Consider the following 15,862-nt stretch of genomic DNA (forward strand, 5'->3'; position numbering starts at 1 on the left):
CCGCGCAAGCGGTTTTTGCAAATGCGCCGAGTTGCGCAACGGCCGCATCGCTGGAGCGAGCAGTCTCGCGGCCTCCCCGCGCCCCGCGGACGGGCCGACTGCGGCTAGGTCCGACTTCCTTCCCAGGCCGCGGTGGCCTGGGAACTAGAGGTTGGGACGACGGGGCGTCCGGGCCGGAGCCAGGCGTGGCTGAGCCGCAGGGAGAGGCGTTTGGCGACGCTCCCCGGCCGTGACAGCGGGAGGCGCGCGCGGGCGGCGAACATTGGCGACGCTCCCCGGCCGTGACAGCCGGCGGCGCGCGCGGGCGGCGGACTTTGGCGACATTCCCCGGCGGTGACAGGCGGGGCGGGGCGGCGGCGCGGCGGCCTCAATCCGGGGCGGGCGGGCGCCGAGCGCGGCGCGGGCGGGCCGGCTGACGGACGAGCGGGCCGGCCGGGCATGCCGCTCGGAGCGCCGCGGTCCTCGTGCCAGTGAGCGCACCGCCGCCGCAGCCATGACGGTGGAGTTCGAGGAGTGCATCAAGGACTCGCCGCGCTTCAGGTGCGCCCCCGGAGGCGGCGCGGCCCTTTGTGGTCGTCGGGGGTCGCCGCCCCCTCCGGGCACCCGGGGCCGCCGTGGGTGGGCGCAGAGGAGGGCTGTCGTTGCCGCCTTTGTGACGGGCGCGGGAGCCGGTGATGGGAGCTGGAGGACCCCGCCTCGGACAAAGCCCGCAGCCCCGGGCCCGAAGGCCTTAAACAAAAGATGCCCCTTCTGCTGGTCACTTCGCGCGGAGGTTGTGCGCGTGGGGGTGGGGTGGCCGGCAGTATAGACACCTCTCCGTGGGAGTGTCCACCCCCGCTTTGTGTCCGCACCTTCGTGCTGGCCACCTGCACAGGGCTGAGACCCTCCTGGCCCTGCAGGCCAGCTCTGGCCAGGGTGGTCTGGGTGCGAGGGGTGTCTGTCCCAGGGATATGTCTTCATCCGTGTGACCAGAGCAGTGCATGGGGGTCAGGCAGCCGGAGCCACGTTTTCAGCCTGGGGCCAGCTGCTTGGCAGGGGTGACCTAGGGGCCTTGAGGGTGGGGTCTAGGCTGAGCAAGGCTGGGTGGGAGTTCCGGGTAGGGGCTGTGCACTGTGCCCAGCCCTGGGTTGGTCTTTTTAGTCCTTCGTGGGAGTACAGGCTTGCTCATCCATGTGCACCACGGAGCACCTTCTGTGTAGCAGGTGCATAGGTGTGAGCTCTGCTCCTCTGGAGCCTCCCTGGAGGGGCCAGACCCTGAATGTGTGGGTGGGCTGCACCCCTGGGCTGGCGTGCTTGATGTGTGCACGTGTGCGTGTCACTTCTAACCCCTCTTGTGGGTGCATACTTGTACTATGTGTTTATCATGCACACGGGCGCTTTAGCACAAAACACCCACGTTAGTTTGTTCACGTACGTTCCGGCACCGTGCATACATGTCAGTGCGCCTGTGTGTATGTCCTCTCCGTGAGCACACGTCTGTGGGTACACCGTGTCACTACACGCGAGTACACTTGCTTGCACACGAGCACGTGTGTTTGGTCATGCGTGTGTGTGCCTGCTGAGTCTGTGGTGTGCCAGCAAGAGGACCTGCGTGTGGATGCACTGGTGAGCCTAGGCATTGGTGCCCTTACCCCTGGGCCCCTTGCACAACCATCACACAGGGGTGTCAGCAGCAAAGGCTTGGGGAGACTAGGGATGAGGGGTCAAGGGTTGGCCCAGGGAGGGGCCCCCGGGCAGAGGATTTGGGGTAATTCTCTGCCTCCTCCCATCTGCTGTTGCTGACTGATTGAGGGAGGGGGTGTGAGCAACTCAGCCACCCACAATCCCGGGCCCCCACCACTGCCCACTGTCCTCCAGGACCCAGGCTGTGGGGGAAGATGTAGCTGGGGCCTCAGCTGGGGCCTCGGTCCTGACTGAGGTACCATAGTCTCACCCTGACCCTGCTCAGAAGCCCCATGGTCGGTCCTTCTTCCCCTGAGTGGGGGTTCCAGGCCCAACTTGCCTGGTTGGATTGGGGGCATGGCACCCCATTCACCTCCAGGCCTTCCCTCCTATACTAGCCTGGTCTGTCTGTGGCCCACAGTGGGTGCAGTGGCTGCCTGGGTTTTGCCATGCTTCCTCTGGCAGGGGTGGGCTACCCCAGGAAAGTGCCCATCTGGGCCTGGGGTGGGGCTGAGGAGATTCATCTGAACCTTGGGCCACAGAAGCCCCACTGTGTGGGTTTCGGGGTTGGGCTGAGATTTAACAGGGGTTTGAGGTTCTCCTGGGGTCCCACTGTCTCCTCACCCTCACCCTGCCACTGAAATGTAACCTGGGACTTCCTGGTGGCAGGCCTGGGGTGAGCCAGAGTGGGGCGGGTTGGGAGGCTGTAGGCAGTGATGTGGGGCCAGGTGGCCCCAGCCCTGGGAAGAGGGACCATGCCTACATGCTCTTGGCCTGGGAAGAGCCCCACAGCCTTGGGAGGCATGTGGGAGAGTCCAGACTCTTCCAGACAGGCCTGGAGGTGCTGCCCCCTTGTTCTTGGTGCCCCCTCCCCTGGGTGGGGCTTCAGGCGCTGAGTCATGGCTTCGGTGGGGAAGCCTGCCTCACCCTCCTCCTTGTCATCCAAGCCGCTGAAGAAATCCTGGAGGGAGGGCAGGAGAGAAGGCCTTAGGTCCTTGGAGGCTGAGGCTCCCAGGACAGAGTGCTGGTTCTTTGCTCTCTACAGAGCACCCACCTTGCCCCCGTGAGCACGTTCATCAGCATCTGGTGCGGGGCGGCCCCACCCTTGCGGGGGGACCCCCCTCCTTGCCCAAGCGCAGCAGCTGCTCAGGGCCGCCTCTACTCCTGGGTGGGTGGTCTGTCCCTTCTCTGGAACTCAGAGTTCCCTTAGTTCCACTGGAAGGGATGGGCGCTGCCCAGGAAGGAGCCCATGTCCTGCCAGAGAGGGTGGTGGGAAGCTTCCAAAGTCCCTGGCTGGGGTGGCCCGGTGCCCTCCCAATGGCTCCCAATTGTGGGCACGCAGAATTATACATCTCTTGTGAGGGACCAGGTCCCTGACCGCAGGCCTGGGAAACCCTGGAACACAGCGCCCCCCTGCGGGCCATGGGGGCAGTGGGGGGCCACTATACCTGGATGGGCTTCCCTCTGCCCCACCCCCACCTAAGACCTGTCCCTGGAGGCCTGCCTCTTACTCCTGGGCCCCCGTTGTCATCCCTGGCCCTCATGCCCAGTTGTCCTTCATCCCCAGGAGGCCAGATGGGCCCAGTTCACCAGCTGAGCGGGGTGGGGGGGTGGGGGGGTGGCGCTGGGATCCTGGCCCTCTTTCCCTATTTCCTGTTCCCAGAACAAGGGAGGGGGGTCACGTGCCCGATCCATCTGCCTCGCCTTCCGGGGATTCTCCCGTCTGTGGCCTCTCTGGTGATGTCATTCCTTAACTCTTAACTCCCTGAGGCAGCCCCACTGTCAGGCTGTTGTGGTGGGAGTGGGCGCCTCTGAAGCTTGTCCCACCGTTCCCTTTGGGCAAACTGTGCTGTTCAGCATTCTGAGGTTGGAGGTGCCAGGGGGCACCCCTCCACAGTTAGTCTGGGATCTCACGCTGCTGCCAGACCAGAGAAAGCAGCGGGCTCATGCTTACGGGCCCTGGGACTGGTCTGCCCCCGGGGTCCACGGGCCCAAGGTGGGGTCTGGGGTCAGCTCAGCCCCAGAGAAGTGTGGTGGCTCAGCCAGGAGAGTGGCCAGGAAGTTGCAGCCCCTCCCTCTGTCTTCAGGGGCTTGTCTGACCTCCTGTCCCTGGGCCCACAGCAGCCAGACCCCAGATGGGGACATCACAGCTGACTGGGCCTCTTCCTGCCTGGGCTGGTGGTGGGTGCTGGGTGGCTGTGGAGTCAGCTGGATCTGGGTCCCAGTCCCTCACCCTCTGCCCAGGGGGGCATCTGCCTTTCCCAGCTTCCGTTTCCTCCATGTCTGAGGAGCATGGGACAGCAGGGGGACTGACCAGAGCAGGTAGCCAGACCCACTGCACATCCTCATAGGGAGGGGGGCGAGGAAGCCCCAGCCTGACCTGACCCTCGGGCCCTGCGGCTTGCGGTGGGTTGGTCTGCAGCCACCTTCGTTCCTGTTGCAGGGCTACCATTGATGAGGTGGAAACTGACGTGGTGGAGATCGAGGCAAAACTAGACAAGGTGAAGGCAGGGCCCGGGGTGCCTGGAGGGTCCAGGGCTGCCTCTCTGCCCCCATGCCTGGCCCCGACTGGGTGCACGCACAGGCATGTGTGTGTGCGAGAGTGTGCATGCGCGCGTGTGCGCAGGGCGTGCCACCTCTGTGTGCGGTGCACAGGACCTGGGGCTGTCCCTCGTTCTCCCGGCTGTGGCCTACCATACCTGTCCCAGGGTGCACATGCTGCTTGCACATGTGAGTCTCCCATGAAGTGGGGGTTGGCCTTGGTGGGGCCAGGGCGTGCCCAGGGTGCTTCCCAGGGACTGGGTTGGGCGCCCAAGGGAAGGGGCCGGGGAGGAGAAGAGGGAGAAAGGAGGGGCAGCATCTCCGAGCGCCTTTGCTGGCCGGTCCTGCCAGCCCTTGGCCAAGACCACGTGCCCACTCCCACCCTCGGTTCCCCCGCTTTGGGCTTCCCTGTCCTGCTCCAGCCTTCTGCTCTGGAGCCAAGCCCCTCACGGCACCTTGCTGTGGGTCAGGCGGGTTTCAAAGAGTGGGCTGGCTCCTCAGGGACAGCTGTGTCCTGGGCACAGGTGGGCCCTGAGCTGAATTCTGGCTGCCCCTGGGCGGTTCCCCCCTCTGCGGCCTGGTCTCTCGGAGGGGAGGGCTGCCACTTGGAGGCGGCGCGAATGTTGCTCCTTCTGTCACCCGTAGCTGGTCAAGCTGTGCAGTGGCATGATCGAGGCTGGCAAGGCCTATGTCACCACCAACAGACTCTTCGTGAGTGGTGTCCGAGACCTGTCCCAGCAGTGCCAGGGCGACACCGTCATCTCGGTGAGGGGGCACTGAGCTCGGACCTCTAGACAGGGGTGGGCACAGGCGGGCGTCTGTGCTGGGCTGCAGGGGCAGGCGGTTCTGAGACCTGTGGACGAGGAGGTGCCAACCACCCTGGGAACACAGCTGTCTCCTCTGAGCAAGGGGTCTTCCCTACCATGTCTCCCCCTAGGAATGTCTGCAGAGATTTGGAGACAGCCTGCAGGAGATGGTCAACTACCACATGGTAAGCCCTGGCCACAGTGGGGTGACGTGTGGGGGCCTGACCCAGGGCACATCCCTCTGGCTTCCCATCGCAGGCAGCCCCCCCACTGGCTCCCCTCAGGCCCCGCCCAGCCTGGAACTGCTCTCAGCTGGCTCTGAGGGAGCTGAGCTGGCCACTGCTGGGAAGCCACGGTCCCCCAGGGAAGCCACGTTCCTATTCCTCCACTCTGTGGGGGTGGGGGGATGTCACTGAGGTGCTCTGCTGTGTCCCAGGTGGGGGCCAGACAGTGGGGAGGTACTTGGATTCTGGGGGTGGGAGGAGGGAGCGTCATAGCCCAGCTCTGAGGGCACTGGGGTCTCAGGGTGGGGGATACCTCAGAGGCTCATCCAGAGTCCCCCGGGGAAGCCACGTTCCTATTCCTCCGCTCTGTGGGGGTGGGGGGATGTCACTGAGGTGCTCTGCTGTGTCCCAGGTGGGGGCCAGACAGTGGGGAGGTACTTGGATTCTGGGGGTGGGAGGAGGGAGCGTCATAGCCCAGGTCTGAGGGCATTGGGGTCTCAGGGTGGGGGATACCTCAGAGGCTCATCCAGGGTCCCCCAGTTAAGCAGAGGTATCTGGCCAGGCAGTAGGAGTATCTCCCAGGCTGACCCCTGGGCCCCTGGATGACTGCCAACCTCACTGCTACCCAGGCTGGATCTGGGTGACCTTGAGCCCCTCAGGGCCCCTAGCACAAACACACAGAATAGGGCCCAAGGCGCATGTGGGTGGTCAGACCCTGGCTTGGGAACCAGAGCCCCAGACTAAACAAGGAGCCCCACCCCTGCAGGGGAAGTTTAGAAATAAACCAGCTCAGGATAGCTCATTCTGCCCCGTCCGTCTGTCTGTCTATCTGTTCCTAGTTAGGGCCCAGCCCTCCTCCTGTGATGGGGGCATCTGATTCTGGGCCCAATCAGCGCTGTAGGGAGGCCCTTCCAGCTCCTGAAAACCACCCTCCCCTGTCCCCTAGGTCAAGTCCCTTGGGAGCTCTGGGTTCTGACCCGATCTTTCTACTGTAGGCCTGGCCATGCTAAGGTGGCCTCCAGGGTCGGGAGGCGGTGGGTGTCACCCAGGAGCCCGTGTGAGTCGGCATGGGGTGGTGCCGTAGGAGAGGGACCCGTCTGGGAGAGCTCTGGTCTCTCGTTTGGCTGAGAGCCAGGTAGGGGAGAGGGCAGGTGGTCACAGCTGTGGCCTCCGGGCACCAACCCAGGCCTGGGGCCACACCCACGCCCCTAGGCCCTGTGAGGCTGGCTCTGTGGGGGCAACCAGCTGGGGCCCAGGCAGGGCTGGGTGGGGCTTTCCCTGGGCCTCACTTGGAGGGACAGGGGCTTGGCCCCTGGAGCTGCAGAGGAATAGACCCTGACACCACCTCCCTCCCTCGGCCCCCAGATCCTGTTCGACCAGGCCCAGAGGTCCGTGCGGCAGCAGCTCCACAGTTTTGTCAAAGAGTGAGTGGTCCTCAGACCCCCGAGGGAGGCCTGGCCTCTACAGGCCCTGGGAGGGGTTGGTGGTGACACCCATGATGGAGTGGGGGGCAGACACAGCTGTGCTTGACTGGGGGGCGTCCTTGGCCAAAGGCCTCAAGACTCTGGGTGGAGGACTTAGCAGGAACAAAGGCTTGGTGGTGGGACAGAGCTGGGGTCAAGGAAACAGTGCCTGGAGGGCAGGGTGTGGGGTCAGGGAGCACACAGGGTAGCCAGCAGGGCCTCAGGCAAAGGGTGAGGGTTAGGGGGTGCTGTAGAAGGATTTAGGGTGGCAGAGGGAAGGGTGGGGGCTGGGTGGAGGTCTGAGCTCATGTGCAGCTGGGGTGTTTGTGGCACTCACCCCTGAGTAATGTTGAGTTGAATCTGAGTCTGGGGTCCAGGGTGAGGTAGGGGGTCTCCCTGGGCTGGATTGATCCTGGGAATGAGGTGGTGAAGGGCAGGGGGAAGGGGGAGTGGTGGAAGAGGAGGAGGGGGAAGAGGTGGAGGAGGAATGGGGAAGGAGGACAAGGAAGAGGAGGGAGAAGGAGGAAGAGGGAGAGGAGGAGGGGGAAGGGAAAAAGGAGAGGGAGAAGGAGGAAACGGAGAAGGAAGAAAAGTAGGGGAGCAGGGAGAAGGAAGAAGGGGAGGAAAAGGAGGGGGAGGACAAAGAGGAAGAAGAGGGAGGAGGAGGAAAAGGAATACGGAGGAGGAGAATGAGGAAGAGGAGGAGGGGGAAGAGGAAGAAGAGGAATGGGGAAGAGGAAGAAGAGGAATAGGGAGGGGGGAATAAGGAAGAGGAGGAGGGGAGGGGAGGAGGGGGGAAGGAGAAAGAAAAGGAGGGGGAGGACAAAGAGGAAGAAGAGGGAGGAGGGGAAAGAGGGATAGGGAGGGGGAGAATGAGGAAGAGGAGGGGAAAGAGGGGGGGGAGGAGGAGGAGGGAGAGGAAAAGGAAAAGGAGGAGAGCTGGGCTGGGGGGTGGGGGTGCTGGGACAGGGCCATAGGGAAGGGAGGGCAGTTCATGAAGGTGGAGACTTCCCAAGACCCCGACCTGACACCTGCTGGCCCCCAGGGACGTGCGGAAGTTCAAGGAGACCAAGAAGCAGTTTGACAAAGTTCGAGAGGACATGGAGCTGTCCCTCGTGAGGAATGCCCAGGCCCCACGGCACCGTCCTCATGAGGTGGAGGAGGCCACAGGTGCCTTGACCCTCACCCGGAAGTGCTTCCGTCACCTGGCACTGGATTATGTGCTCCAGGTCAGCCACTGGGCAAGGAGTGGTCAGGCCTGGAGGGGGTGGGAAGCTGCTCTTAGTTCCTGCAGACCGAGCTGGCCTTCAGAGGGAGAGCCCCTCTGGCTCCAGAAAACCTCAGATGCCAGATCTCGGGAAGGAACGTGGTGGTGGTTGGGGGGGGGGGTTGCCCGGGGTGGGGGTTGCCCAGGCAAAGGCAGAGCAGTGGGGGTGGGCTGGGGACAAACGTGAGGCTGCAGACCACAGGGGGTAGGCTGAGGGGGGCGTGGGGGGCCTAGGAGCAGGTGTGAGAATTTCTGTCTTTGCTCATGGGAGGAACCCAAAGTCCTGACGTGGGGAAGGACTCCATGACCATGGGCGGTTGAGGTGCAGGGAGCCGAAGATGAGCTGGGGGTCTCAGGGAACCACAAACAGCCCGAGAGGACTCTGTGGTAAGGGACAGGCCATGGGCTACCTCCGCCCCAACACCCTTCACCTGTTCACCTGTCCCCTGGCAGATCAACGTCCTCCAGGCCAAGAAGAAGTTTGAAATCTTGGATTCTGTGAGTGATTGGTGAGGGGCTGGGGTGGGGGCACTGGCCTTGAGTACAGGCTTGTGAGGTATGTGGGATGTGAGTACACCTGGTGGGTCCTCTGGTCACTGCTGCTGAGGGCCTGGCGTCCCCTGTGCCACACCCACCTACAGATGCTGTCCTTCATGCATGCCCAGTACAGCTTCTTCCAGCAAGGCTACAGCCTGCTGCACCAGCTGGACCCCTACATGAAGAAGTTGGCAGCTGAGGTGAGCCTGCGGGCTGGGGTGGGGCCCAAGACCTGTCTCAGCGGGTGAGTGGTCACCTCCCTCCCTGACGCCCCTCCCCCACAGCTAGACCAGCTGGTGATCGACTCAGCAGTGGAAAAGCGGGACATGGAGCGGAAGCACGCTGCCATCCAGCAGCGGGTGAGGCCCTGCAGCTCCTGACCTCTCTGCACGTTCGGGGGCCCCCAAGAGACCACTACGCCCTTATTCCCTCTCTAGGCCTGCCCACTCTGCAGTGGCTGATGCTGCTTCTCTTTGAAATGTGCACTCAGGGGTAGAGGTCTCCATCCTTAGGAGCCTCAACGTGGCCGAGCGGGAGGGACAGCCCTGTGACAGTCACTTAGAGGTCAGCCCTGGGTGGGCAGAGGGGCCAGCGTCCTCAACTCACAGATGCTGGGGCTGGGGCTAGAGCTGGGACCTGGGATTTCCTTCCTTCGAGACTAGCAGTGGTCTCAGGAGAGGCCCAGACAGCCCCAGGGTAGAGGTGGGCCGCAGGTGGGAGTGGCTATTTTCAGAGCACTGGGAGCCTGGCGGCGGGTGGTGCGGTGGGCGGTCACTCACTGGCTCTCTCTCCCTCCTCACACCCCCTCCTGCTCCTGGCCCTCTCAGACGCTGCTGCAGGTGAGTGGGCGTGTACCCTGGGGGAGGGAGTGAGGGGAGAAGGGACTAGGCAGGGCGGGGCCTCTGCCCCCCCCCCCCGCCCCACGCCGCAGAGCTTCAGCACCAAGGACACCTCCTGGCCTCGGCGCCCCCCCCCCCCCCCCCGCACCTGGGACCCCTTTGCTGTCCGTGGTGGCTGGCACCAGCAGGACTTGGGCTGAGCTGGACCACGTCCCCCGCGGGCACAGGAACGGCAGCAGCTGTTCCTTTCTGCCCCCGCTCAGCCAGGGGAGCAGGTGGCTGGGCCTCCTGTCCTACCACTGGACACACAGGGCGGCACTCAGTGTCTCCTCAGTCCCTGTGAATGGGGCTCTGTCAGGCTGGCTGGAGCAGGCCCAGCTGGCACTGTGAATGGGGGACTAAGGATGGGGGGGCAGCTTCCTTCCTGATCCCAGAGCCTGCTGTCCCTGCAAGGCTGGGGGTGTGGGGCGGGGGATGGAGCTCTTGGGGCCCTCAGCTGTAATGTGAGGCGTCTGCCCCCAGTGGGGTTTCGGGGCAACGGTCTCTGCTGGGGTCAGGAAGAGGCTGTGGAGAGCAGCGCCCCACCTCAGTGTTGGCTCTGGGGGAGCCTGGCAGGGCGGCAGCGTCCTCACAACCAGGGGTGGACACTCACTGGAGGCTGGGCTCCAACCACCCCCAGGACTTCTCCTATGATGAGCCCAAAGTGGAGTTTGATGTGGACGCGCCCAGCGGTGTGGTGATGGAGGGCTACCTCTTCAAGAGGGCCAGTAATGCCTTCAAGACATGGAACCGGTGAGGGAGGGGCCTTCTCAGGGGGTCTGTGGGGCAGACATGGGGTTGGCCCTGCCTGACCCCCTCCTGGCCCATCCACCTGCCCAGGCGCTGGTTCTCCATCCAGAACAGCCAGCTGGTCTACCAGAAGAAACTCAAGGTGCGCTTCGGGGCTGCTGGGGCTGGGTCAGTGACGGCTGGGACCCTCCCCACCTGGACCCTGGGGTGGGCTGCTCAGTGGGGGCGGGGGGGGGTCGGACAGGGCCGAGGACACTGAACCTCAATGGTCAGGGGACAGAGACTGTTTGGATCTCAGTCTGAGTCCATAAAGTAGAGCAATCAATGGGTGGTCAGTGTGGGGCCAGGGCTAGGTGCTGGGCACAAGGGCCACGGTGGTGCTGCCCGCAGGATGTGCTGACCGTGGTGGTGGATGACCTCCGTCTGTGCTCTGTGAAGCCATGTGAGGACATAGAGCGGAGGTTCTGCTTTGAGGTCGTGTCACCCACCAAGTGAGGAGGCCCACCCCGCGGCAGGGTGGGGGAGGGAGCCCCTGCCTGCCTGGCCTGATGGCCCCCTTCCTCCAGGAGCTGCATGCTGCAGGCTGACTCAGAGAAGCTGCGGCAGGCCTGGGTTCAAGCCGTGCAAGCCAGCATTGCCTCTGCCTACCGGGAGAGCCCAGACAGCTGCTACAGTGAGGTGTGGCCCTCTCAACACCCTCCGCGAGTGTGAGCGCATGGCTGTGTGCGGCGGGGGGACAGTCCCTGCAGGCTGCTCGCGTGCAGATGCGTGTGCAATGTGAGCATCTGTGTGCCTGCGGGCGCGCCCACTGCGCGCGTGGGAGTATGCAGGCACACACGGGCACGCGGCCTCATGCTTCAGCCAGCCTAGCCTGTGCTGGACCTCTGGCTGGGGGTGGGGGGGCCCGCCGGGCGAGGGGGCTGGCGCTCCCGAGGGCTGAGCGGCCCCTCCCGCCACCCCCAGAGGCTGGACCGCACGGCATCTCCATCCACGAGCAGCATCGACTCTGCTACGGACTCTCGGGAGCGCAGTGTCAAGGGCGAGAGCGTGCTGCAGCGCGTGCAGAGTGTGGCCGGCAACAGCCGGTGTGGGGACTGTGGCCAGCCGGACCCCCGCTGGGCCAGCATCAACCTGGGTGTGCTGCTGTGCATTGAGTGCTCAGGCGTCCACAGGTGGGCCCGCCGGGGGGCGGGGGGCTGGGGTACAGCCGCGCCCTGACTCACCCTGCCTCCTCCCTGTCCAGGAGCCTGGGTGTCCACTGCTCCAAGGTACGGTCCCTGACTCTGGACTCGTGGGAGCCAGAGCTGCTGAAGGTGTGTACGAGGCCATCACAGGCTGCCAGGCCACCGCGGCCAGGTCTGCAAGCCCCGGGGGGCGGCGGGCCTACTGTAGGCTGGGGCTGATGCCCGCACCCCTGTCTCCTGCTAGCTGATGTGTGAGCTGGGAAACAGCACCGTGAACCAGATCTACGAGGCTCAGTGCGAGGGGCCAGGCAGCAGGAAGCCCACAGCCAGCAGCCCCAGGTGAGGTGGGGGGGCGGCCTAGATGGGCCCAGGGGAGCCCCCGCACATGAGTGCAGCCTCACGTCCACCCCTGGTCCAGGCAGGACAAGGAGGCCTGGATCAAGGACAAGTATGTGGAAAAGAAGTTCCTGCGGAAGCCGCCCTCCGCACCAGCCCGGGAGGCCCCTCGGCACTGGCGGGCACAGAAGTGCCAGCGCCACCACAGCTCCCCCCGAGCCCCCACTGCACGCCGCAAGGTCCGCCTGGAGCCTGTCCTGCCCTCCATGGCTGCTCTGTCCTCAGGTACCCGCAGGCCGTACCCTCTGCTCACACACCCGTGCAGGGTGGGGAAGTGGGCTCCTGCAGGTGCATGAGCCACCAAACCCCAGGCCCCAGGAAGATCAGGGTGGGGCAGGGCAGGAGGGAGGCAGGGACTCCCAGCAGGACTTGGGCACCCTACTTTGCCTTGGGCCTCAGTTTCCCCACCTCCCGCAGCAGGTGCTGTGGAACGCAAGTTCCGGAGGGACTCTCTCTTCTGCCCAGATGAGCTGGACTCCCTCTTCTCCTACTTCGACGCAGGGGCTGCTGCAGCTGGTCCACGTAGTAAGTGCTGTGAGGTCCCTAGTCACCCGCTGCCCTCTTCCCTTGGCTCAGTTCCTCAGACTGGAGGGTCCGGTGTTCCTTGCAGGAAGTACTGGGTCGGGGCTGGAGAGAGTTTGGGGGTCAAGCAGGGCTAAGGCTGAGATAGCATCTCGAGGGTCTGGGGTTACTTGGCCACTGAGTTGGAGGCTGAGGCCATGAACCTCAATAGTGATGTGTGCGAATTGCGTGTGTGGTATGCCCACCAGAGTAAGTATGTGTATGTGAGTGCACGTGGGTGTATATGGATACGTGGCTGAATGTGCATACAGGCATGTACGTAGGTGTGTGTGCTGAGGGCCCCGTGTGTATGTGTGCGCGTGCATGCTGGGGGCCTGGACGGTTGTGTGCTGGAGCCAGCCTGTGAGAGACAATTGTGCATCTCTCCCAGCTCCTCTTGGAGTTGGGAGCCAAATGCGACAAGCGGGGTTTCCCACCAAGGGCTTCCTGTTAATGATTTATCGGCACCCAGTGGTCTGGGGCACCTGTAGAACCTCCCTGGGCAGTGTAGGCCGAAGGCATGGACCCAGGCCAAGAACTGACAGGGCTGGGGGCGGTGACCAGGGGGTGCCCTCCGGCAGCAGAGGGCGCTGCCTCACCATTCCTGAGGCTGGGGCTACCCTTGGGTAAGCCATCTGAGATTCCGCTCAGTGTTTTGGGGGAGGGGTGGGGTTGGGGGTGTCCCCAGTGAACTTGCAGCATGCACTCGCCACAAACAGAGCAGAATGCCCACTGACTACGCATGGCTCTGTTTCAGCCCATCCATCCTGCTAGGGCCGACCTGCCACAGGGTGGGCTTCCCCGGGGGCTGGGCTCTTGGGTGCATTACTTTGGCTCCTTTGAGCTGTTTTCTCCCCTTTTGCCCCATCCTAGGCAGGGCTCCCCTCCCCTAGTGAGGGCTGATTCTGTTCCTGGGGCATTCCCTGGAGGATGGATGGGAGTTCTAGCCTTCCAGCAGAGCTCTGGGAGGAGTCAGGGACTCTAAGGGTCTCCATCTGTCCCTGGACCCCGCAGGTCTGAGCAGCGACAGTGGCTTAGGGGGCAGCTCTGACGGCAGCTCGGACGTTCTGGCCTTCGGCGCAGGCTCCGTGGTGGACAGCGTCACCGAGGAGGGTGGGTGCGCGCCTCCCTGCCTCCGCTGCAGCCCAGCCCCCGCCCTCCCCCAACCCCACTCCAGGCCATGTCGCAGCCCCTGACCGTACCCCTCCCCTCCCCGTAGAGGGTGCAGAGTCTGAGGACTCCAGCGGTGAGGCGGACGGAGAGCCTGAGGCCTGGGGCCTGGCAGACGTGCGTGAGCTGCACCCCGGGCTCCTGGCGCACCGTGCGGCGCGCACCCGAGACCTCCCTGCGCTGGCCACGGCACTGGCGCACGGGGCGGAGGTCAACTGGGCGGACACGGAGGACGAGGGCAAGACGCCATTGGTGCAGGCTGTGCTAGGGGTGAGCAGGCGCGGGGGGCGGGGGCTGCGCGGGACAGATGCATCTTCAGGGCTCTTTCTTATGGCACGAATGCGAGGACCCCTTGTCCCCTCCTGGAGACCAGCGAGGGGCCATTTCCCAGGTGAGTCTGAACTGTCCTCGGTTCCCCAGGGCTCCTTGATTGTCTGTGAATTCCTTCTGCAAAACGGAGCAGACGTGAACCAAAGAGACAGCCGGGGCCGGGCGCCCTTGCACCACGCCACACTCCTGGGGCGCACGGGGTGAGTCTCCGGCGCCCCTCCTGCCCTGGGGTGGGGGGCGGGGGCTCGCCTCACCCGCCCCGGGCCGGCCCCGACTTGTCCCCCCCACCCTTCAGTCAGGTCTGCCTGTTCTTGAAGCGGGGAGCTGACCAGCATGCCTTGGACCACGAGCAGCAGGACCCGCTGAGCATCGCGATCCAGGAGGCAAACGCAGACATAGTCACGCTGTGAGCGTGGGCGGGGCCCTGGGGGCGGGGCTCGGGGGCTGCGCGCGGCGGTGCGGGGCAAGGGGGCCGAAGGGGCTCCGGCTCGGCCTCAAACCGCACCTCCCCCAGGCTCCGTCTGGCGCGCATGGCTGAGGAGATGCGAGAGGCCGAGGCGCCCCCGGGCCAGCCAGGCCCCCTGGCGGGTAGCAGCCCCACGGAGCTCCAGTACCGCAGGTGCATCCAGGAGTTCATCAGCCTCCACCTGGAGGAGAGCTAGGGCGGGGCGGCCCGGGTCTGGACCGCCCTGTCCCCCCGCCTGCCTGCCCTGCCTGTGGTGGCCACGGGCCCATTTCTTGAGAGCCCCAGGGCCTGTGTGGCCCTGGAGCCCTGGCTGCCTGCTCTGCCCTCCTCGGAGCTGCCCCGGCCCCTCGGGCTGGGAGAGACCCCAGCACTGAGTCTTAAGAAGCCCCACATTTCCCCCCTGGGAGGTGCTGCGTCGCCTGGTGCCCCTCACCACACCTGGGGACCCCGTGTCTTCAGGTGACCCCTTTCTTGGGCACCTGGGTTGCTCATGTCACAAACTACTCTGAAGGCCCAGTGTCACCTTGTGCCCCTCCGTCCATCCTAGGACCTGTGTCACTTCTGTCCTCTGCCTTCAGGGCTTGTGTCACCTCGTGCCCCCACCTTTACTGCCGTAGAACACTGACCTGCTAGTTGGGTCCCTCCTACACACCCCCAGAGCCCCTCTGCTAGGCCCTGGGGCTGGTGGCTGGCCACCAGCGCCTTTTGAGGGCAGAAGGGCAGCCCATCCAGGGAATCAACCCGTGTACCTCACTTAGTGACCGGCATCCAGGCTGGGCTTCTCGGGTGCTGGGGGGCGGGCTGTGGCCTGGGGCCTCAGCCCTGGCTGGACGCAGGCGTCCCAAGGCCATGTGGCTGGCCACGCAGGCCCCAGTGCTGGGCGGCCGGAGACCTGTCCCTGCCTCCTCCAGAGGCACTTGGCCCCGAGCCGGTGCATAAAGGACTTTGGCACTTTCCACCCCTGCATCCGACATTCTTGGTCACAGACTGAGCAGATTTTCTACGACCTCTTTCTCACTTTGTCTGCGTCTCTTCTCCGTGGACTCTCGAGGACCACCTTGACACCCCTGGCTCTGCCTGCTGCCGGGGAGGCTCCTGCAGGTGTGCCTGCCCGTCGCCGGCCTCACCTCTCCGCTGGGCCCTTGGGCGGGTCCACACATCCCTCAGCTCACTCCCCAGGGCCCACCAAGGCGTTCATTCTGCAGTCCCCTTTCCTGGAGCCCTGGGGCAGTGGCTGGGCCTCTCCCCAACTTACGTCCTTGGTCTGGCCAAGGCCAGTTGGCTGGTCACTATGCAAAAGCTGTCCAGGGAGGCTCCATGGGCGGCAAGGTGGGTGCTGACTGAGGCCCCCTCCAACTCCTTTGCCTGTCGGCTGTGACCCCTAAAGAGCAGAATTAACTCCCTCCTTTCTCCCTGCTTGAGCTCTGCCCCTGCCTCCCACCCCACTACCTGCATCAGGGCCTCGGGCTGGCAGGACCCGCCCCCTGCCCCAGACCACGGTTAATAAACTGCTGCTTGCACTCCTGCCTGTCGTTGGCTCACCCGCCTTACTCCACTCTCGCAGCTGGGGAGGGGGTGTCTGGGTCCTTTGCCTTCCCTGAGGGGTGGCCCTGAGTAGGGTAGCACC

The 15,862-nt window shown here is 64.6% G+C and overlaps 1 protein-coding gene across 4 annotated transcripts; it reads left to right on the forward strand.

Annotated features, from left to right (window-relative positions):
* Position 1: 1 nt before the first annotated feature.
* Positions 2–15,760, forward strand: ACAP3 (ArfGAP with coiled-coil, ankyrin repeat and PH domains 3). Of its 4 annotated transcripts, none has more exons than XM_045898948.3 (24): positions 2–540; positions 4,106–4,163; positions 4,849–4,968; positions 5,141–5,194; positions 6,599–6,657; positions 7,742–7,925; positions 8,417–8,461; positions 8,605–8,700; positions 8,785–8,859; positions 9,328–9,339; positions 10,019–10,131; positions 10,219–10,270; positions 10,519–10,619; positions 10,695–10,806; positions 11,092–11,300; positions 11,372–11,441; positions 11,557–11,651; positions 11,731–11,933; positions 12,126–12,233; positions 13,284–13,382; positions 13,489–13,709; positions 13,860–13,969; positions 14,065–14,175; positions 14,284–15,760. In XM_045898948.3, exons 1-24 carry the CDS (start codon positions 494–496, stop codon positions 14,429–14,431), a joined length of 2,502 nt encoding a protein of 833 aa, XP_045754904.1. In that variant the 5' UTR covers positions 2–493; the 3' UTR covers positions 14,432–15,760. The 4 variants fall into 4 exon arrangements, with proteins under 4 accessions (XP_045754904.1, XP_045754905.1, XP_064446189.1 ...); XM_045898949.3 differs by having other exon boundaries at positions 12,129–12,233; XM_064590119.1 differs by lacking the exon at positions 9,328–9,339.
* Positions 15,761–15,862: the final 102 nt, after the last annotated feature.

The sequence above is a fragment of the Mirounga angustirostris genome, unplaced genomic scaffold, assembly GCF_029215605.1.
Source record: "Mirounga angustirostris isolate CCGP_5_RB_7025 unplaced genomic scaffold, mMirAng1.0.hap1 SCAF_4, whole genome shotgun sequence".
In the NCBI taxonomy this organism is placed as follows: domain Eukaryota; kingdom Metazoa; phylum Chordata; class Mammalia; order Carnivora; family Phocidae; genus Mirounga; species Mirounga angustirostris.

Excerpts from the sequence above, each read along its gene's own strand:
- ACAP3 (XM_045898948.3), top strand. The coding sequence starts at position 494 with ATGACGGTGGAGTTCGAGGAGTGCATCAAGGACTCGCCGCGCTTCAG. Across the intron at positions 12,234-13,283 it reads TGCTGCAGCTGGTCCACGTA|GTCTGAGCAGCGACAGTGGC; the intron begins GTAAGTGCTGTG and ends TGGACCCCGCAG. Across the intron at positions 13,970-14,064 it reads ACACTCCTGGGGCGCACGGG|TCAGGTCTGCCTGTTCTTGA; the intron begins GTGAGTCTCCGG and ends CCCACCCTTCAG.